The sequence below is a fragment of the Thalia democratica genome, chromosome 6 (assembly GCF_965202585.1).
Source record: "Thalia democratica chromosome 6, ktThaDemo2.hap1.1, whole genome shotgun sequence".
Classification (NCBI taxonomy): Eukaryota; Metazoa; Chordata; class Thaliacea; order Salpida; family Salpidae; genus Thalia; species Thalia democratica.
The window spans coordinates 46,438,490-46,462,236 of NC_139170.1; the positions used below are offsets into that span (position 1 = coordinate 46,438,490).

At 26.4% G+C, this 23,747-nt stretch overlaps 1 protein-coding gene across 4 annotated transcripts in view; it reads right to left on the reverse strand.

Annotated features, from left to right (window-relative positions):
- Positions 1–23,227, reverse strand: part of LOC145837715 (protein DOP1A-like) — a 42,420-nt gene extending 19,193 nt beyond the window's left edge. The window contains exons 1-28 of one of the 4 annotated variants that reach the window (XM_082945139.1): positions 23,065–23,227; positions 22,490–22,665; positions 20,315–20,454; positions 17,011–17,231; positions 14,080–14,278; positions 12,294–12,440; positions 11,387–11,501; positions 11,127–11,210; positions 10,484–10,627; positions 9,917–10,031; positions 9,589–9,738; positions 8,687–8,790; positions 7,977–8,062; positions 7,372–7,642; positions 6,923–7,071; positions 6,552–6,679; positions 6,207–6,335; positions 5,655–5,764; positions 5,090–5,280; positions 4,534–4,574; positions 4,370–4,443; positions 4,094–4,156; positions 3,716–3,862; positions 3,427–3,473; positions 2,949–3,160; positions 1,526–1,669; positions 864–985; positions 113–410 (exon numbers count right to left, since the gene is read on the reverse strand). In XM_082945139.1, coding sequence (XP_082801265.1) covers positions 113–410; positions 864–985; positions 1,526–1,669; positions 2,949–3,160; positions 3,427–3,473; positions 3,716–3,862; positions 4,094–4,156; positions 4,370–4,443; positions 4,534–4,574; positions 5,090–5,280; positions 5,655–5,764; positions 6,207–6,335; positions 6,552–6,679; positions 6,923–7,071; positions 7,372–7,642; positions 7,977–8,062; positions 8,687–8,790; positions 9,589–9,738; positions 9,917–10,031; positions 10,484–10,627; positions 11,127–11,210; positions 11,387–11,501; positions 12,294–12,440; positions 14,080–14,278; positions 17,011–17,231; positions 20,315–20,454; positions 22,490–22,665; positions 23,065–23,205 — 3,948 coding nt within the window. In that variant the 5' untranslated portion in view covers positions 23,206–23,227. Of the gene's footprint in view, positions 1–112; positions 411–863; positions 986–1,525; positions 1,670–2,948; positions 3,161–3,426; positions 3,474–3,715; positions 3,863–4,093; positions 4,157–4,369; positions 4,444–4,533; positions 4,575–5,089; positions 5,281–5,654; positions 5,765–6,206; positions 6,336–6,551; positions 6,680–6,918; positions 7,072–7,371; positions 7,643–7,976; positions 8,063–8,686; positions 8,791–9,588; positions 9,739–9,916; positions 10,032–10,483; positions 10,628–11,126; positions 11,211–11,386; positions 11,512–12,282; positions 12,441–14,079; positions 14,279–17,010; positions 17,232–20,314; positions 20,455–22,489; positions 22,666–23,064 lie in introns of all 4 variants that reach the window. The other 3 variants (XM_082945138.1, XM_082945136.1, XM_082945137.1) reach the window with 3 other exon arrangements.
- Positions 23,228–23,747: the final 520 nt, after the last annotated feature.

Below are 23,747 nucleotides of genomic sequence, written 5' to 3' on the forward strand. Positions count from 1 at the left end.
TATTTAACATAAATATCCAAATAAACTATTTCCCTGACATTAGCAAACAGTGTTAGCAATATCATCGAACTATAAAAGAATGAATATTTTTTTTACAATTAAATAAACAAACCATTGCCCTCACAGTAGCGGAGAGCGACTGCAATATGGTCGAATTCACTTTGTGTTTGTCCAATATGCTGCTAAGGTATGCCGCAAATTTGGGCAGGTCGTTGTTGTGACCGGTTGCTATGGACAGCGTGGTGGGCCTGGCACCACCTTGATGGTTGCCATGGTTACCATGGTGCAGGTCGCTCTTCTCGCAGTTCAGTTGGTTGAGCTGCTTTAGAACTTCGACCAATAGGAGGCAGGCATTGCATCTGACTTCGTGGAATTCATCCAATGAGGTGGCGTCCATCGAAGGCCACGATCTGATTGGTTTAAAATTTGAATGTATACTGAATTATCCTCGAAAAAAAAAAGTTTTAATGGTTTAAAATTTGATAAATATTAAATAAATTAATAATGAAACAAGTAGATTAAAAGTATAAATTAGTATATATCTAATCCTGCTAGAGAAACAGAGTTTTGGTATATCTTAATCGTCTAATTGGTATAAATTTGTTATTTTTAAAAGAATTCATCAATTAAGGTATCTGAAAGAATAATTGTTGTATTTCGAGTTAAATTTAGTATTGCTTTACTTTATCAATTAAGTGTATACATATTTAAGTTATGCAATTGTATTTAATCGAATGTTTAAAAATAACCATTGCATACTAAGTTTGTCAAATCAATAGTAAAGAAAAATAAATAATTAAGCATATAAAGTAAACCGTGTATAATGCAAAAAGTAAAATAATAGTAATTAAATATCAATATACCGTATATAATGCAGACAGATTCCAATAAGAACGTCTACAATCATCAATGATTTTTTTCTTTTGCTTATATCTCCATGAAATTTCTTTCCTTTGTGGGCCTGTTCGTGTCTTGATATTAGTTCCTATAAAAATATATAAGTACAAATGAATGTTTGTTAATTACATGGCTTATTACAAAGCATACAAATATATTGTTCTAATAATTAAAAGGGTCGTTATGACCATAAAAATAGTATAATCAATATTTAAAGTAATATAAGATATATGCTGCAGTTTAGAATATATGTAATACTACATTAAATGTTCTACACTAGCATTACTACACGTATCAGAACGACGTTGAACTTGACGATTTTTCCACGTACTCATTGGACAGTGGATTTTTTTACATTTTAAATATAAATTTAAAAAAGTTATGACTTTAATAAGTAATAATCTTATCAAAGTGTTGTAATGAAGCTAACAACTAGATATTGGTAAACATACTTTTAGCTAATCATTTTTATTGTTTAACAATGTTGAGTGTTTAAAAAGTCGAAATAGCAAATAGTTTAAGTGGACATTTATTTAAAGTGTTGTAAAAACACAATAACAACACTAAACACACCTGCAAATAATTTTACCCAACAGTTAATTTTACTTACAACAACAAATAGTCGAACCTGCAGATAGCTGCCATCAGCGCACAGGTTGCTACTCGACAGTTGGGTGGTGCTAGCGGCGTATATGAACAGTTGTGGCTGGTTTTTGACAATGTTGAGAATTGAGCGAAGCGCGTACACGACCTGACCTCTGTCGAAACTGTCCTGTGGGATTCGTGTATGGCTTTTATTTTATGTGAAGTTTGAAATGTTGTGACATGAAAATGTTCGAAGCAACTTTGTTGTGAATGAAAACATGGTTGGAGAAAAATTTGTTTGGTAAGTTGTAATGGTCAGAAAATAATTTGATTCAAAGTTGTTGAATTATTAAAGTGCTGTATGAAAATAAGTTTTCTTAGATTTGTAATTGGAAGAAAACGCTTTACTTAAAATCGGAACAAACGTACTACAGTTTTGAAATAGTTGAATAAAATTATGTCGGAAAAATTTGGTTTTTATGTTTTGCAAAATGTTTAAAATATTAATAGTTTTCTTTAAATTTCAAAGAATTAATTAAAAAAAAAAAAAAGATTTTTGATTTATAGGTAAATGTTAAAAACTAAAAGTATGTGAACTTTGCATGACATTATCCAGTCATAATAAAACAAATCGAAACTGATAAAAATTATTCGCATGATCAAAGTAACATCACGTTTAAAACAGCTCCTTATTATACAAAACATAACCTCAGCAAACCTTTGTTTAAACTTGAAATAATCTTGAAAAAAAAATCACCTAAAACAGTAATTAAAATACATACGTATTTAGCAATTATGAGCTTAGCATTCAACAGAGTTGGTAAAAGTAATTAACGTCATGAATTATAACTTTGTTTGGTGTTAAACAAAACTAAATCGTGCTTCATATTAACTTATGATCGAGCGAATAGTTGTGAACATAAATTTTGTCAAAATTATTTAACAAAGATTCTTATTGCCCGAGGAGGTTATATTTATAATCTGTTTCTATTAATAACCGCATATTTACTACCTCAAGGCAGATTACGTATCTCAATGTTTACAGAATCTTCTACGATGAATTATTTTTATGTTTGCACACAAACAAAATTGTAGCACACATTAACAAATAATTAAACAGTTGAATATTTAAGACTCAACATAGTTTTTAACTTTAGTAAAACACTTTCAAACTTGTAAATATAGTCATGATACCAAAGAACCTTTTTATGAAATATTAAACTGTTTAATTTCCCACAAACACTTTCCTGTAATTAAATACGTTTTCACTTAGAGCCAAATCTATAAACAATTATATATTTAAGAGTCGAAAGTTAAACATATATTTTGTTAGGTTTTTTTCGAATAAATTGAAAATAAATACTTTCAAACTTTGCTACCTGGTAAACAAGAAAACTTAAAACAAATTGATCAGTTCATTTTCTTAAAAATAATAAAAAATACATAAATAACTTTTATTTTTATACCTGATAAACAAGAGCCTGCGGAATTTCTTTGCCGATTTTTTCAATTTCCTCCATCGACAGCGAGCTGTCGCGCGACGTGGTGTCCTCGCACTTTGTGACGTCATGCCCGCTCGTCATGGTGACGTCACAGTTGTCGTACAACGTCATGGAGGCCGAGTCGGAAATGTCCGTTTCGCTCTTCCACCTCTTGTCCAGTTTGTAAGCCGGAGAGTCTGGTTTTCATATAAAATAAAAAGTTTTGTTTAAAAACTGCTCTAAGAAGAACTAATAAATAAATAAAAGTTATTTTATTAACTATGATTTTTGTTTTGGTTTAATAAATTTAACATTCTTATTTAGTTTGAAATAATAAATTTAGCAAACGAGGTTTATTATATAGAAAAATCTTAAAGTTTTTATAAACATAATAGATTATATTATTGAATTTAAATAATTTCATTTTGAACATTTATAACTATTTATAAAGATATCAACTAACCATCCATACTTTCTTCAAATTGTCCTTTTATAGATATTGGTGAGTCGCTGTAAAAGAACAATCAATTTAGTTGTAAAAAATAAAAAATAAATACATATAAAACTATCTTTATCACAAAAGAGTTCTTGAGTAACCTTTAAAGACTAGAGTTTTATGAAAGATTAATCAAGCAAAAGCTGCATAAATAAAAACAAGTTGATAATATTCAGTGTAACAGTACAAATCAGCATCCTTTGAGGAGAAAATAATAGTTTTTATAACAAAAAACGTAGTTAACAACCGAACAAACTTTTGAGAAAGTTCAATGTAGCTGTTTTTAATTGCAGTATCAACTAATTCTGCTGCAACTTCGTCCACTGTCTTCTGTATTTCTACTAAATTTTCACTTTTCTGTTTTGCTGTTGAACTTTCAGTCTGAGGCGACCCCTCTGAATTCCTGATTGAAAAATTTTGTTTTATCAAAAACTTTTAAAATCATATTTGTAATTTCTACTGAAGAAATTTAAATTTTTATGGTAAATGAAAAATCCTCACGTATAGCTGGTAAACTTATGTTTTTGTGTTAGTTTATATATAATCTTAGTAGGTTCAGTTAAGTTGTATACAAAAACTAAATATTTCCTTAAAAAATACTATTATAACTAATTATTAATAATAAAAAGATTACCTAGTCTCATTCAATTTAAACTCTGAAAATTCGCTCATCGTGAACGATTCTGACTTGTCATCGCTGTAATTTACAATAAAAATTATCAACATAGTTCATAATACATTTAGATAAATTTGTAACAGAAGAGTGTGTGAAATAGTTTAGAACAGTTTACAAGTATAAACAACTTCTTTATTTTTAGAAAATACATCTCTTAAAGTTTAAACTTGACTATATGTTCATTGTAGATTATTTTGAGATTTTTTTGTTAAATATGAATACAAATAAACTAACGTGTATTGAGAAACACTTCTAACAGATGCAGGTGAATTTTTTGAAAATTGCGACAAAATTATCGGACATTTTTCCTGTTTGTTATTAAAATTATAGAGTATTATGATTAGGTTAGAAAAAAAAAATAATAATGAGATTGTTTTATTTAAATTTTTTTAACTAACCAATCTGACGATATCCTTTAAATTACTTCTAGGTTTAGGCACTGTAAAATAAAAACTAGATTTATAATCAATTGTGCAAAATTTACAACAAATTAGACAACTTTAAATACAAATAACTTTTAGTTTAATATTTCCTAGACGTTTTAAAGTTCAATCATTATATTTATAGGAAAACAACGGGATTAAACATTACTACTTAGTAACTGAATACCAGAAACTATTGTATTAAAGCTCAGCGTGTGTTTTTACTTGTGGCATTTTCGAAGACAGACACTTTTACAAACATGAACTATCAATTTTACTAATTAATTTTCAAGCTGTAAACCAATCGATAGCCACAATATGTTGTTTACATCAGTTAACATAAATTGTTAATTTTATTAACAACTTGTCAAGTTACAAATTCATCGATAAAAACAATAAAGTGTATGTACAAACTAACAGAAACTATTATCAGGGCTTTGCTAACTTGTAACTAACGAGGTTATTAATTTACTTTTCAATTATTATTTATACTTACTATATAACAAAATAAAATTTATTCACACAAACTAACGGAAATTATTATCAGGGTTCAGCGGCGAGCTGTGCGTTGATTGGTTCAACAAGATGTTGAAGTAGGGCTGCAAAATCCTGCTGATGTCCCTCACCTCCAAGCACTGACGCAGCCACCGGCCCACAACCATGCTGCTGTTCGCCACCAGGTGGTGTTGCGAGCACAGCTGGTCAACCAGGTGGAACAAGCACCTGTAAAGTATTTCAATAATGAAAAAGCTGATCCACTAAAAAAACCTGTAAACAAGTTTAATAATTAAAAAGGTGGTCCGCTAGCTGAAGCAAACACCTGTAAAAAAGTTTAATAACAAAAATCTGATCTAATAGGTGAAAGTTACACTTGTATATAAACATATTTTTATCTATAGTTTTGAGAAAGTTTAAAACGTTTAAAATTGACTGTTCGATTGCACACAGAACTTTTCTCACTGGTAATACTTTCGTTAAGTTAAGAGTCACTAACTTTGTTACAAAAAAATTTATTAAAAAGTTATTTTAGTATTTGAGATGCGGTAGTTAAAGTAGTGTGGTAACAAGTTATCAATTTAATATGTGGAACTAATTACCTGTTGAAAGGTTTAGTTTTGTTGTTTTTGTTATCAGAAGACAAACTTTTTGAATTTCTTATTATTTGCCATAATCTGCAAAATTTTTGCAATGCTATCATTCGCATTTCCTGAAAAAATAAATTATACATTTGTTAATTTTAATACTTTGTGCTAAAAATGTAAGAAAGAAGACAAGCTTTTAAACTAATAAAAAAAAATTCAAAAGTAGGAACGTTTTATTAATTTAAAGTTTATTAAACGAGCGAAATATAAAGCATATGAAATACTATTTCATTTTAAAAGTTATTAAAATTATCTGCACAAAACAAGATGGATTTATAGATCATAACAACTATTTTAAACTTTTAATCTTACATATTATACTTTCAATTTATTAAAAAAGAAAACGTTCTATCCTTTTTACGAACAAACTAAATTTAAAAACAGCTGCTATGGTTCCCTCGTGTGATTAAAATATTTGCTAGAAAATAAATTTAATAGAAAAACCACCACAAACTGTTTTGTAGTGCACGAAACTTAAAATACTTTAAATCTATTAAAAACACTTACCTCCTTGTTTGACAGGAGATCTTTCAAAATGACATCTTCACAGGAGGAATTTGGACACACAGTGTTGCAAACAGTGATCAATTTAACAGCGGATAAGTGTGAAGAACCGTACCTTCTATCTCCTATTATCTGAATTAATACAAAACTAAACAACTAAACAAAATTAAGAACTTCTTTGTGTTAGATCTTAAATAAGATTAGTGATAGGAAATTATTTTAAGAAACTTTATTAAAATAAAACCGATCAAAAAACTCTAAAAATTGTAATCAACATAAAAAAGTTGTAAAAGTTCAAAAATGCTAGATTTTAAAGTATTCCAAATAGTTTTAATATTTTGTTCATACCTGCCACAGTGTTTTGGTAACGTTTTCATAGAAAGCAGTTTGATAAGTGATGTAATCGGCTTGCACTCTTGTGAAATTAGTCAGCCATTTCACCGATGTTGTTTCATTGTTATTCAGTTCTTTGCTACCTTGATAATAACAGTTTTTATGGTCATAAAGTAGTTAAATTACTTGTTTAAAATCAGTAACAGATATTAAGCTAATTTTTAATTCACTTATAAAAATATTAGACTTAATACGTTTAAACTTTGTGTTGAAATTAAAATCAACTAAAGTATAAAAAAAACTTTTAGAATTCAATCGCAGGTTATATTATACATTAATGACTACAATAATTAGTACATATAAAAACAAACTATAAATTCACTTACTTTTAACATTTGAATTTTGCGAAATTTGCATGAGGTCAATGGCGGTTTGTACAGCGGTTGAAAAAACGTGAAAATTTTGGTTATTTGCTTCGTTGAAGCAAGAACAGCAGCACCAGACCAGTGAGGCCACCCAAGGCGATTCGTGTTCTCTGTTGATGAATATCTATATATATAAACTTAAACTTTTTACTTCATAATTTTTTGATACTGATTCATTACTGTTTAGACCTTTTCAGTACCAATAGAATATGTGTATATAGGTCATTTTTAAATTAATTAGCAATCTGCTAACAAATTTCAAATGGTTTATTTTGAAAACCTATCAGTTTTCAATTCAAAAATCATTAGACAACTACACAAAAACTTCAACTCTTTTATACACAAATAAGTTATTCGAAAGTATAAACTGAACTTCATACATTTTTTTCAATATAAAAATTCAAACAAACTTTGTGGAAGTGGGAACGAAGTTGCCCTGAAACTCGTACTTGGCAGCGCCGTCGCTCTTGCACCGCTTGTGACGTAACAAGGGAGGGTTGTACGTCACAGGGGGAGGGGTGTGGCACCTCCTGTGACGTAATAATGTCTCAGCAGGAGGGGACGGTTGGTAGACGGGCAAGGAGGCGTAGTCCATCAGCAACCGGCACAGCGAAGTGAACAGTTTGGAGAGGGTGGGAGGTTCGAACGGGGGTGAAGTTGTTGCTGCGTGTGAAGGTTCTTCTGTTTAGTATTTCAAATTTATATAATATAAACAAACTGAAAAAATTCATTAGAAACAAAACCTTTATAACTTTGTTTTGTTTGCAAAAATTAATGAAAACGACTCGTATGAAATACTTTCAACTAAATTAAACGAAAAATTAAATACGACTTGAAATACATTGTTTTGAATTATTTATTTAGTGCTTTAAGCAACCTACTTTTTTGAAAATTAACAAAAATCTAATACGTAAACAGGGACTTAAAAGAAAATTAAAATCATAAAAAATTAAGGTTCATTGTGAAAATTTTTATGTATTTCGTTTAATTTAAGATAATACAAATGTATCTCTACCATCATCAAGCGGACAGTTTTTTAGAAGGCAATTTTTCGATTCTGGCTGGAAACTTATTTCATTCAGACATTTCTCCAGCTTGTCTCTGAAATAAGTGATAATAAATGCAATGTTTACAGAAATTTATCTTTTAAAATATCAAATTTTTTAAAAAGTTAGTTAAAAAGTTTTGTTTTGCATACAAACTTCACAACAACTTTCATGTGATAAATGTTAATTGCGTAAAACTTGCGCTACATCTTGTGATATTATTACGTGTTATGATCTAATTTAGTTGCAAAAAATGTTTTTCAAACACATTTACTTCATTTTACATTTTTTATTGTTTATAAAGTGTGTATTGATGCAAAATATTTTTTAGTTGCAGTTATTAAAGATACTTCTCGTTCATAACTAGTTCAAAGACAACAAAAAATAGAAACTTTTGATCGTGATATACCTCTTTGACGTATCAAAAAAATGTAAACTATCATAAATATTTTACAACTTTGCGATAACACATAACTTACATAATATCTGCCTTTTCATAGTTTGTTTAATGCCTAAATAACCATCAAGCTTTTAATTAGTAGTTACTAATTTATATTTAAAAGTAATGAGTTTTCAAATGAAAACTCAAAGAAGAATCTTACTTATTAAAATTAATTCAATGGTAAATGAATCTTCAAATAAGTGATTGAAATATATAACCAAATTTAAATAAACCAACTTGTTACAGTTAATTCGATGGTAAACGAATTTTACAAAGAATTTTTGCACCAAGTTAAATGAATCTTCAACTGTGTATATCAAGTCTTCATCATCATCGGAATCCTATAAAAAATATATATAACAATAAATCTTGACACAAATTTATAAAAATTAATAAATACAAATGTATAAAGTATATTCAAAAGATTTTGTTGATGGTTTATAATGCATTTGCGAGGTTATAAATCACGATAGCACATGTCACTTTGGTGCTTTTATAAAGATTCGTTCTACAGTGAAAACTATAATAATAAGAACAATAAATTATACATGCCTTATGATAGTCACTGTTTTTTTTATGGTTACAAGGTATATCAAATTTTTGTAAAAAAATTAAAAGGCCGTTTCTGAAAATAACTTATAATCAAAAACATATAAAAATTTACCATAAATTTGTTAAGAATATGACTGAAATTTTCAATTGAATAAGATCTCATTAATCAATAGAAGATCTCGTTTAAATTGTTTAAACGAGTGAAAATTGTTTTGGTATAAATTTTTAAAAATTTTAATAATACAATTCTCCTTATTTATAAGTTGAGAACTTCTATTGTAATAAGAGATAAAAGTACACAAAATTATGACAAAAATAAAATAATTTGAAAAATAAGAGAGCAATTCACTTTAAAACAAAACTATCAGAATTCTAATAGTCATGCACCCTTTTAATAGTTACCTATGCTACCTAAATTTTAGAGCTTATAGTTTGCATGCATATAAAGAAATGTCGATTGAAAAACAAATATAAACTAACTTAGGCAGAAAATTAAACTTTTGTTTGCGTATTAACAACAATGAACAAGTTTTGATTGTGACTTTATTTTTTTTTAATCAAACTTATTAAAACAAAAAAAAACTAACTTGGGTTGGAAATTGTACTTGTGTATGTTGTAGTAGTAATGAACAAGTTTTGATTGCAATTTTAATTTGTTCTCCGCTCATTTGGTGACCTCTTGACACTAGCACCGATAAAATTGAGTGACTCACGGATGGTAACCATAATGTTTGTACCTGAAAACATGTAAAAAATCTATTAAATATTGAAAATACACATTTAATGCATACAGCATTTTTATGAAAAGTGAAAAGTGTCAATAACAAGGACAAAACTACATAAACTATAAGTTTTTAAAAAGTGTATTTTTTTAGAATCTATGTTATTTTCATATGCAGTTTAACCATTAATTACTTCAATTCCATTGTCGAGTGATAGATTTTCAAGTAGAAAAGACACAAACGTGCACAATTCTCCGATACTAAGATCTTCATTTTTTGAAGCTTCACGATTTTCTACAGTTGAATTTCTGTTTATTAATTTGTTGTTAATACATTTACTAAATCAACAATCTTCAGCGTGAATGAAAATACGTTACGAAATACTAGTAAAAAGAACAACAGTTTATTTTTATGTTACTTTTATAAACATGTGTTAAAACCTTATAACAGATACAAGTACCAGACTTTTTATTTAGAAAATAAAGTAACAATTTTAACTTTTAAACATCAAACTTAAATCAGACTGAATTGGATTTACTGTAAGATAATTAAGTTTGTGTTTGATGTAAAAACGAGCTCCTAAAAAACAGAAAGTAACAAAAAGTAAGAAATAAATAAACAAGTTGTAAAAAGTCTTTACAGATCAAAAATAATATTACAGGTGTAACAAGTTATCAATGAAAAGTTGTTAAATACTTTTATTAATAAAATAATATTAAATATTAAAACTTATTTTAAAGCATAAATAATAACAGCAAACTTTTTTGAACCAATTTGCTTAATACAACGAGACAGGTAACTCCAAACAATTTCATCATCAAGAAAACTGAAGAACAGTTTGATGCTTTTGACCACTTCATCTCTGATGTTTTCCTTGGACGATTTTTCTTTTGTTTGTTCGTTTCTGTAAATTTTTTTGTTATTACGTCACGATATCAAATGTATGTACAACATTAATTTACAATAAAAAATCAGTCAAACAACAAAAATCAACTCATTAAACTGTTGTTTTTTAAGCAATTACATGGTAAGCATCTTCAATTTTTCAATTGTTTCCTTTTATAACTGCAGTTACAGGTTTATTTTAAATGAAAGCAGTGAAAAAAAATTAGTATTGGATTTTATAGTATAAAATATTAACTGTTTTTTAACATTTAACATTTTTTAAATGTTAACTCAGACATTTCTACACTATTTATACAAATAAAGCATAAAATATTGAAATTCAACAAAATTATAAATATTAAAAGTGAAAAAAACTATAAAATAATCCTTACTTAAAATTATTATTAACTAAAAAAAGTTGCTTTATATAGAAAAAAAACAACAAAAATATTTTCTTGTAAAAAATATTTTGAGTATGTATTTTCTTGTTTAATTGTAATACTTATAGTTTAAGAAACCTGTACTCTTCTCCATTGCATTTTTTCTCTTCTTTTTTTACATTTTCTACTATTTTCGACGTTTCAACAGCTGTTTTAACCAGTCTGAAATATGTAGTTTGAAATTATTCGTTGTACAAAACATTAAAAAAAGTTGTTCTAATTCAAAATCTAAAAACTACTAAAATATTCTTCGATCGAATAAGAAAATAATTTAATATTAATCAGTTGTTTTTATCATAAATTTAATGATAAATAAATACACAACAATATTCAATAACCTGAAAACAGAGACAAGTACATTTTCTACCACTAGTGGTCCTACTTCGGGCTTATCTAACAAACTGGTAATTACTTTCAATGGAAACATTTGTTCCACAATCATCGACTGTGTCACTTTCTCTTTCTGTAAAAGTGATCAATTATATATGTACAAATAAATTTATTTATTTTTGTATACATACTAGATATTTGTTCAACTATCATCGTTTGTGTTATTTTATATTTATGTTTAAATTTTTAAGTATTAATTTTGTATGTTTATAGTTTTCGATTTTATTTTTAAACTTCATAATAAAAATGATTACAGTACCATGTAACAAAATATAAAACAATTAAATTTTACATAAAGACTTTCTAGTTCATTTGTGTTAATACTTTTGCTTTTTTCTATTTTATCGTAATTAACTTTTTAAACTATATGTTTGCTTGAATGTCATTAACATGTTTGTAAAAAATACTTAAAATGAAGCAAAAATAATTCTGTATGATTAATAATCATTTTTGTATAAACTTCTTTTTATAACTGTATTTACAATACTTTTATGTTTAATAACTTTATTTAAACTGTGCAAACTATATTAAATTATCAAAAAAATATTGAACATACTTATAAACAGTGAAAATAGATCTTTAGATTTAAATTAAATGTTTTAATGAAAATTAATGTCAAAATAAAAATTATAAACACCTTAAAAGTTATATAACCATTTTTCAGACTTAATTCATACTAAATTTCTTGTTTAATGTGCTTATACGTTAACAAATAAACTTCACTCTAAGGAAATCTTGAAACACGTGTAAAAAAGAAACTGTTTTATCTAATGTATGCATATATGATGTTTTTTTTCTGGACATATATTACATTGCATAATTATATACATGCAAATAAACTCACAGGATTATTACAGTAGGACTTGATGGTATCAATTTGTTTGTTTATTAAGCTGTTCAAACTCTCCACCAACATATTTCTCGAAAATTCGTTGAAATATTTTCTTACCTGCAACTTCAACGTTTCGCTCGTATTTGAAATTAACTTTGTTTGATCGCAACCTTGAAAAGTAAAATTTCATAACTAAAAGCTTAAAAATAAAACTATTTGTCGCATAATTACATTTAAGATCTTTAAAGAAAAACATACATTAAGGCGCATGTATTTAGATGTAAATAAAAAGATTTTGCAAAAACTTCAAAAGCTCAGAAACGCAAATGTATGTTAATACAACTTCAAAAACAATGAGAACACTGCAAAAAATCAGATCTGTTGTAATAAATTTACCACTTATTCAGAAAGCTTTTTATTTAAAACTATATATATTTTTTTTTACTAAAACAAAATTATTTAATAAACAGAAGTAGTCGTTAGCAATGTATCAGTGATTTATCAAAACAACAAACTTTTAAAAGTGTAGCTATGTAAAAATAAATATCTGACTATCAAAAAATACATATAGTGAGCACAAAATATTTTTTTACTTGTTAATTCCTTACACATTTTTAATTTGAGGAACACTAATTAAAATGATACGCTTCAAACAAAATAATTTATAAGAAAATTTTTAAACAAACACACATAAAAAAATTAAGCAAACCAATAAACCGAATTTAAAACTAAAAACTTCTTAAATTAACTGGGAAAGTTAAAAAACAACCATCAACGTAAGGGACATAAACTTCTTTTTAAAATAACTTTTATACTCACCCAACAGCCAAGTATAATATATATATATATATATATATATGAGTTTATAATACTTACTAGTGATATACTGGGTTGCAAAATGTTTTTGGCAAATTTTCTCCAGATTAAAAAAAAAATTTCTAGGTTTTTAAAATTACACGTTTTAAGGTCTATTTTTGGTTTAAAATTAAGTTTAAGGTAAAAACTGTGTTGAATAGTATAAACGCATTGAAAAAATATCTTTAAGCTTTTAAACATGTGTGTTAATTTTTTTTTTTGATAATTTCAAAAAAACTTCATCTATACAATAGATTTTTAGTGTCAAATCGAAATTTTACTACTTAACATGTAAAAATTGTTTAAAATTCCAATTTTTTCCAGGATTCCAGGTTTTTTGGCAACACTGGATATTATTTCAACTAACCCAACAACTAAGTGTAGAATATACGACTTTATAATACTTATTAGTGGTATAATTCCACACTAACCCAAAAATCAAGTGTAAAATATTTTTTTTTTGGGGTTATTTTACACTTGATATATATATATATATATATATATAAGATGTAACGTTAAAAGGCGTTAAATCCTGGAGATCCTGATAAGCTAAGCTTATCGGAATCTGTGGTATATATATATATATATGTTTTTTTATTTGTAATACAAAAAAAAATGTATTGCTTACTAAAGTTTCAACATTTAACACGTTTCATCAGAACAATATATATAAAGTATTATATTTTATAATAAGTACTATAAAGCCATATATATATAAATATATACTATAATACTTGTAAGTGGTATAAAACCACACTAACCCAAAAATCAAGTGTAAAATATATATACATACATATAACTGTTCAAAATATAGTTTTAATTGTTTGTCTCTTATTTTAAACAACCTTTCTTTTTAACGCATACATAACGGCTGTTTATATATATATATATATATATATATATATATGTATATATGACTTCAAAATACTTACTAGTGGTATAACTTCAACTCACCCAGCAACCACGTGTAAAGCCTCCTGTTCAATGACATGTCCCTCCTGAGCATGCACGTGAGTGACGTCACGAGCAACGTCATCAGCTTGTCCCTAGTCAGCACGGTTCCGGTGAAGGGGAAACAAATGATGAGAAAGTCCAGCACCGCCCTCTGCACCAGAATGTTGGAATCCTGAAGCGCCCCCGTCAGCCCGATTATCTGGGAAAATAGTTCAATATATATTTATTTTTGTGTTATTTTGAATAAAAAAAACATCATGTTTTTTAGTTTTTAGTTGTTCATTAATAGCATGTGGTATTAGGATTTTCAACTTGATTAACTCTAGTCCTATTATCTGGGAAATATGATTTAATTTATAAAAATTGTGATATTTTTCCTTTGAAGTGTTTTGAGCTAACAAGTACTTTGTGTTGTCTATTTTTTATATATCATCTGGGAATTAAATTTTTCATTTATTATGCATGGTATTAAAATATTCAATGTAGTTAACTTTAAATAGTGTTATTGTACAACTTTATATAATTTTAATGATTAAAGTCAGAAAGAAGCATCCAAGTTTTTTTTAATTAAACACATAAACTTTAACTAAAAATATTTTTACTACTATCTTGGCCTAGTCTTGGCCTAGATATAAAACCAAGTATTAAAATGTTACAATCTGTATTTATCTTTTATCATAATATAATTTAACAAATTAAGCAGAAGTTAAAAGTAATCATACGTAAAGATAAACTTATTTTTCTATAAGTATGTAAAAACTGTGTTGGTTATGAATTTATAAAGAACACTGATAAAAAAAAAATGTTAACAAACACTAACAACGATATCACAACTGCATCTCAGTACAGTGATAATTAGTTTTGAATTTAAATTATTTTAAACCGACTTAACGTGTAAAAATAGTTTAAAATTCTATGTTTTTTCAGGTTTTTGTTCAAAATTCCAGATTCTTACAGGTTTCAAAGTTTATTTATATCAAAATATTGACAACAATATCGTAATTGCAGCCCAGTATAGTGATAGTTCATTTTATGCTTATTCATATTCAAAATACTAACAACAATATCGTAGTTGCAGCCCAGTATAGTGATAGTCCATTTTATATCTATACAATTATTTTAAAATACTAACAACAATATCATAGTTGCAGCCCAGTATAGTGATAGTTCATTTTATATTTATACAATTATTTCAAATACTAACAACAATATCATAGTTGCAGCCCAGTATAGTGATAGTTCATTTTATATTTATACAATTATTTCAAATACTAACAACAATATCGTAGTTGCAGCCCAGTATAGTGATAGTTCAATTTATATTTATACAATTATTTCAAATACTAACAACAATATCATAGTTGCAGCCCAGTATAGTAATAGTTCATTTTATATTTATACAATTATTTCAAATACTAACAACAATATAGTAGTTGCAGCCCAGTATGGTGATAGTTCATTTTATATTTATACAATTATTTCAAGTACTAACAACAATATCGTAGTTGCAGCCTAGTAAAGTGATAGTTCATTTTATATTTATACAATTATTTCAAATACTAACAACAATATCGTAGTTGCAGCCCAGTATAGTAATAGTTCATTTTATATTTATACAATTATTTCAAATACTAACAACAATATCGTAGTTGCAGCCCAGTATAGTGATAGTTCATTTTATATTTATACAATTATTTCAAATATTAACAACAATATCGTAGTTGCAGCCCAGTATAGTGATAGTTCATATTATATTTATACAGTTATTTCAAATATTAACAACAATATCATAGTTGCAGCCCAGTATAGTGATAGTTCATTTTATATTTATACAATTATTTCAAATACTAACAACAATATCATAGTTGCAGCCCAGTATAGTGATAGTTCATATTATATTTATACAATTATTTCAAATATTAACAACAATATCGTAGTTGCAGCCCAGTATAGTGATAGTTCATTTTATATTTATACAATTATTTCAAATACTAACAACAATATCATAGTTGCAGCCCAGTATAGTGATAGTTCATATTATATTTATACAGTTATTTCAAATATTAACAACAATATCGTAGTTGCAGCCCAGTATAGTAATAGTTCATTTTATATTTATACAATTATTTCAAATACTAACAACAATATCGTAGTTGCAGCCCAGTATAGTGATAGTTCATTTTATATTTATACAGTTATTTCAAATACTAACAACAATATCGTAGTTGCAGCCCAGTATAGTGATAGTTCATATTATATTTATACAGTTATTTCAAATATTAACAACAATATTGTAGTTGCAGCCCAGTATAGTGATAGTTCATTTTATATTTATACAATTATTTCAAATATTAACAACAATATCGTAGTTGCAGCCCAGTATAGTGATAGTTCATTTTATATTTATACAATTATTTTAAATACTAACAACAATATCGTAGTTGCAGCCCAGTATAGTAATAATTCATTTTATATTTATACAATTATTTCAAATACTAACAACAATATCATAGTTGCAGCCCAGTATAGTGATAGTTCATTTTATATTTATACAATTATTTTAAATATTAACAACAATATCATAGTTGCAGCCCAGTATAGTGATAGTTCATTTTATATTTATACAATTATTTCAAATACTAACAACAATATCGTAGTTGCAGCCCAGTATAGTGATAGTTCATTTTATATTTATACAATTATTTCAAATACTAACAACAATGTCGTAGTTGCAGCCCAGTATAGTGATAGTTCATTTTATATTTATACAATTATTTCAAATATTAACAACAATATCATAGTTGCAGCCCAGTATAGTGATAGATCATTTTATATTTATACAATTATTTCAAATACTAAAACAATATCGTAGTTGCAGCCCACTATAGTGATAGTTCATTTTATATTTATACAATTATTTCAAATACTAACAACAATATCGTAGTTGCAGCCCAGTATGGCCGTCTGGTAATTGGTCGCTTGCTTCTTGTTGAACTTCCTGGTGATGAGCTGGATGGCCGGCAACCTGGCGGGAGACGGGGAGGTGACGCAGTTCCACACGGACGTGAAGAAGTCCCTCCTGCCTATCCTGTCGCAAAGCTTGGTGAAGATCTGATCCACGCGCGTGAAGTATTCACTACCTTCTTCCAAGCCTGTGGTGATGAGAAATTATAAATATTACGTTGTATTTTGTAGTGGACAATCTTCAGTGCAAAAATTAAAGTTCAAAAATGTCTATGCAAAATTTCATAATTACGTTATAGTTGTTTTTTTTTTTTTTGTTAATTCTAAGCACAGTGCAATTCAATTCGAGCTACTGCTCAGGATTGAAAACAACCTTATTATATACTTGATATATAAGGTATTTCTAATATATGCGGTTTTTTTGAACTTAAATATTCGCAATAAAATATTAAAAGCCCTTCAAGTGGGCTCAGTGGAAGGTGATTTAGTTCATCTATTCGTGTCACTTTGTTTATCTTTTAATTTTATTTGTTTAAGATCTGATCTGCTCTCTACCATCAAAAGTATATGCTGGCTACAAAATTTAAAACTGTATATGTTTTTATTTGATATGTTTTTAATTTTTTAGTATTACAACCTTCTTTCTAATCCAGTGGTCATTTGTTGAAAAATTATTCAAAAAATGACAAATTGTATGTAAAAAAATAACAATAAACATAACGAAATGTGTTAGCAAAACCAAATTAAAAAAATATATATTTGAAACATTTACTTTCTTCTTCTAAAACTGCGACAATATGAGTCGAAGGTACTTTAAATTATTATAATCCTTAAGCCGACTTTTGAGCATATTTTATTATTAAATCATCATTTAATAAAATGTTCACATATAAAACAATAATGTTTTGCTTAAGTAAGTGTATTTAAAAAAAAACTATAGTAGTGTAGTTTATAAGTTTTTAATCAATGTCAAAGTCCACTTCCTACTTTTAGTCCTAAGAGGTGTGCGTGTGGTTATTGGCAGGAAGTATAAAGTACCTGGGAAGTATGTGTAGTGTGTTAAGCTTTGAAGAACAGTTATGAAGCTTTAATAAATTAGTATTGAAACACCATTAAAAATCAAAAAAGTACAGTATTAAATTTTAACTGTTGATTGCACAACTGCAGTATAAAAGTGGGTTTCATAATTAAAAAAAAGTTTTTTTTATTCCTAAAAAATGAAAGGACAAAAAAAAAACTAGAAAGCTATATATTGTTTATCATAAAACTTTGTACTAAATAATCTGAATTTAATTTTTTCAAATAAACAGTAATAGCTGTAAACTTTATTCCATGTAAACATATTTATCACGTTCTTTAAATTGTTATTCATTTAAAGTGATAATGATAATTAGTAGTATACAAGATTTTTTAAATTACAACTTAAACACTTTCAAAATAGTAAACTAATTATCTTGAGCTAAATACCGACTTAGTTTAACAGAAAGCACCCAGTTAAAATATTCAAATAAAAAAATATACGTTTGAAAGTTTAATATCAAATTACAAACAATAACAACTTTCATTTTACACGTAGTTATAGATTTAGCCTATTTTAATTATATATGTACGAACATTTTATAATCAGCACTTTTTGTAAGGTATTCAACTAAAGATTTTTTTAAAATAAATTTATTGATTTTAAAACATTTGTTGTGATCACCAAGGTTTTTTAAGTTTATTTAAACTGAATTGTATTGATTGTAGTAACAAAAGAAATTTTTAACACAAATAATAAACATTACCATGTTTATTGATTTGTATCTTATGAAGACATATGTAAATTATACATGTGACTGGTTTAAAAGCAAATAGTACAATACTGCAAACAGTTATCAAAAAAGAATTATAAACTATTATAAACCACATAAAAAGGAAAACAGTTTTCATGGCGTTATATTTATATGGAGTAGGTGTTATCATATATAAGTGCCGCACATTAGGCTTTCATATGGAAATCAATAAACTTACACTCTTGAAGTAAGCATTATTTTATTATGCAACAAGTTTCAAGTGTTTATAAACACATCAAAAGATTTTTGTTAGCTTTAAAACAGTTATCATAAAAGTTTTTAGTGATAGTTTTAAACTAAACAAAAAATATATGTAAACTTTATAAGATAAAGCTAAATAAAAGCTACTTAAAACTGTTAAAGACCAAATAAAATAACTGACTTAAATATGAAAATATAGACAAATTTTAACACTTGATTTAGAAACTTACTGTTTTCATATAAACTAGTTCAATCATTTTTATGTAATTAAAAAAAAAAAACATATTTCATAAATAGAAAAGTTCATTAGTTTTTATGGCAAAACTTTATCTTTGTAACATGTCAAATTAGATAAGTTTATCTACGCAACAAAAACGTCTGTTTATAAACAATATTAACTTACACCATAATCTCCAACATTTAAACTTTTATTTTGAAAAGAATATCTAAATTGTTGTGTTTAACTAAAGCTTGTTATGCTTTCACATATCAAGATATCAAAATATACCAAGAGTTATTATTAAATGAAATGTATCTGAAACTTGAATTCAACATTCCTTACTTTAAGTATTTTATGTAAAATATTTTTTAAGGAAATTTTTTCAACCTTTTTATGGTTAAGTGTACCTCTCAATTTTTATAATATAATAAATCTCAAAATTTAGTGAGATAACTTATAGTAACTAAATATTTTTTTGTAGATAAAATAATTAATTAATTTAAAGTTTACACTATAACATTAAATAGATACGTCCATTATTTCTAAAAATATATAAATAAGTTAAAATAACCTTTCCTCACAAGTAGTACTTTGTAAAGAATTTTTCACTTAACTAATTTAACAAATTAGTTAACAAATTTAATAGTAAGTGTTACAATTTTATATACATCACAAAATTATTTAAAGTGATCGTTTAAATTATTAAATAAACAAACTGTAACTTGCATTTACAATATTCTACACGCAGTTTTTAAAGAGAATTTGATGATTAATTGATTTTAATGACCCATACTGAAATAAACAAAGAGAAATACTTTGTATGCTAATATTTATTTAGTACCTACTTGTCAATGTGTTGAGAAAAAGAAACATCTTAAAAACAGTTAAAATGATTTTCTCCATTATGAAAAGTATATGAAAAGTTAAATATAAAAATTACTTTTTAGACTTGTAAACTATAAACAATATTATTAACTACTAGAAATACTGTTATTTAAATATTTAAACGACAAAAAACCTGGTAAAAGCCCAAACAATAAACCGTCCAGGCATATTGACAGCGAAGTTTCTAGAGGAAGGAAATAGTTTTCAATTAGGGAAAGAACCTTTGGGCGAACTTGCAAAGATGCCGACAAGTAAATTGGAAATATTCCTGTGCTGTAAAAGTTGTTCGAACATAAGATATAAGTTATCTAAACATAAATTGCACTACAACGCATCGTAATGAATACGATAGCTAAAGTTAGTCAAACAAACAAAAAGATCTTGTGTTTTAACAATAAGTATTTAGTTTGTTGTTAAAGAACTAAACAAATATAAAATCTTATAGTTGCTGTATGGTTGTTAATATAAAATGTGCTGTAAATTGACTGAACATAAATTAACTATCATGCAAGTGATCAGGTTAAACTTAGTAACTCATAAACCATACGAAAAACATCTTGTTCTTAATAAATACAGTTTTTTAGAAACAATTTTAAACAATTATTTTTCTGCACATACAGCTAAATTATAATCTATTAAGGGCATAGGGGGGGGGGGTAAACACCCTTTTTTGGTTTTTGATCTTATTTTATATAGTTTTTACTAAGCTACAAGATGCTTTTTACAGATTCAAAAAGTTCAAAATAATTTTTGAGATATAGCCGGTCAAAGTCGGAGGCAACAATAGGAACCTTATGGGAGGCGCAAACTAAAAAGGCAAATAACTAGAAATCACTAAAAATCTATCTCCTCCTACGTTTTTTAAGATAACTACTTCAAATTTTCAGGAAATGTTCCTTGGAATATTTAGAAAATTCTGTCGGAACAGAATTTAAAAAAATTAAAAAATAAAAATTTTATAATAAAAAAACTAAAAAAAAACTGTTTTTTTTGTTTATTTTTTATATAAAATTTTTATTTTTTAATTTTTAAAAAATTCCTTCCGACAGAATTTTTTAAATATATCAAGGAACATTTCCTGAAAATTTGAGGTAGTTATCTCAAAAAACGTAGGAGAAGATAGATTTTTAGTAAAATAGTCTATTTTTGCCGTTTTAGTTTGCGCCTCCCATAAGGAACCTGTTGTTGCCTCCGACTTTGACCGGCTATATCTCAAAAAATATTTTGAAATTTTTAAATCTGTAAAAAGCATTTTGTAGCTTAGCAAAAACTATATAAAATAAGATCAAAAACCAAAAAAGGGTGTTTACCCCCCCCTATGCCCTTAAATATTAATTAGTTAGGTATTAACATAGGAATATCAACAATTAAATACTTTGTAGACACGTATCTTTTTTATTTATTTTAGAAACAATCGTGGTAGTAATGTAATTTTTTTAATAATATTAAATATTGCTTTTTGACTATTACTAATTAAGTTGATGTTCAACTAAGAAAGTAATTGTAAGAAACTATTACGAAAAAAACATATTGTTTTCTTTTAAAAGCTTTTTTGTTTCTATTAATTATGAAGATAACAATTTTAAAATATTTCAGGCAAAAAAGGACTGTAATCACCTCTAAATGTGAAAGTTTATTATTCAATAAACAAAAATTACCATACTTGTTATAACAATAAAGTATAATTTTTGAAATTTTAACAAGTAATAAATAAATCCAATTTTTTCCAATTCCAACTCAAAATGTGTGAAACAAATTGACACAACTTTCACCATTTATTTTTTAGCCAAAAACGTAAATAAATTGAAGACCATAAAATATTACTTAGTTGAAAAATTTTAACTTTAATTAGTTTAAACTTTTATGAAAACATTAAAACAATTAATACAGACAAATATTCTGAGTTCAAATGTATATTTTGATATACTTTTATTTTTAATAATTTAGTTTTATTGTTCTAATAAATACTAACTACTATAAATCTATTCTAGTCATTGTTGTTTGACAAAAATAGTTTTTTTTTTTAAAGTTAATTAAACAAAGCTAAACAGAGCAAAATACAGAACTAAATTGTTGTCATTTGTGAGAATGCATTTTAGGTTGTAAAAGATAACAATGAGGACATCTAATTTAGACCAAAAAATACAATCCAAAACTTATTAATATGCATTTAATTTAATGAATTAATATAACAAAAAAAAGCTTAAAGTAATATTTTCTTAAACAAAAACTTAAAAATACTGAACTAGTATAAAAATGGTCCTTAAAAATTTTAAATAAATAATTAAAAAACATAAAATAATCTAACCTGTAGAGGTACAAATCTTTACCGAGTTGTTCTTTGGACAGGATTTCAAATATGGTTTTGTAAACGGACAGCGCTTTAATGTGGACGCCCCCAGGTAGGTTCGGGTGCATGCATTGGGCTAAGCGTTTTGCCACCAACAACTTGTTTGGAACAAACTTGTATTTGGAACTCAACGTCTGGTGAAATATTAATTTGATTGTTATCTATAACCAACAATAATAATGATACAAAATATGGTACTAAAAACAAAGCTGCTACTTTTTGATACAAACCAAGTACAAACTTGAGTTTTAAATAAGCTGTTTTAAACTTAAAGCAATTAACGATCATTCCTTGAAAAAGTTGCTTTTTAAAATTACGTGTTTAAAATTTTTTTAAATATTTAAAAAAAATTAAAGCCGAAACCTTTATAATTAGAATACTTCATTTAATTTAAGGAAAATGTTTGCTATTTTCAGGTTAAACTGTAAACTAGCTCAAGTATAACCATCCACTTAAGCAACAGGTGGCCTTGAATACACTAAATAGAGTTTAGTACAAAATGTGCACAGGTTAATACTGAAACAATAAGAAACCTTTTGAAGTTTTCCAAGGGCGGATATAAGATCGGCCCACTCATTGGAAGCCTCAAAACTCCTCAGAGCCTTGTCTATCTGATTGCAGTATTGCTTGTATTTTGCATCATCTTTTAATTTCAATTCCTCAGCCGAAAGCATCTCTCATAATAGTTATGTTAAATAAAATCTGATAAAATTAATTGCCATGATAACTGCTGTATAAATCTTGCTGAAATAATATGGATTTTCAAAGTTGATATAAATAAAAAGTAAAATCACTAAGGTTTTAAAATTGTACCTAAACTACAAACTGTAATTTAATATAACTTTAAAACATAGTAAAAAATGTACAAATGTAAAATTTAAAAAAAATTAGTACTAAATCTGCAAATTAAAACATGAATGAAATGAAAATATTGTTTGTTAGTTAAACAAGTTTTTTTTAGTTTAAAATACACCATAAACTGTTAAGACCATCAAAAACTATACAACAAAATTTTACAAACAAAATCAAACACTAGTAAAACTATGAAAAAACTAAATAAAGTCAAATAAAAATATATTTACTAACACACAAAAACAAATACTTTAAAAAATAATTATAATTCAACTATAACATAATTTTCATAAAAAATAAAAGTCCTATAAGAACAACTGACTGAATAAAATAAATATATTTACAAGTTTGATTAAAGTACCAA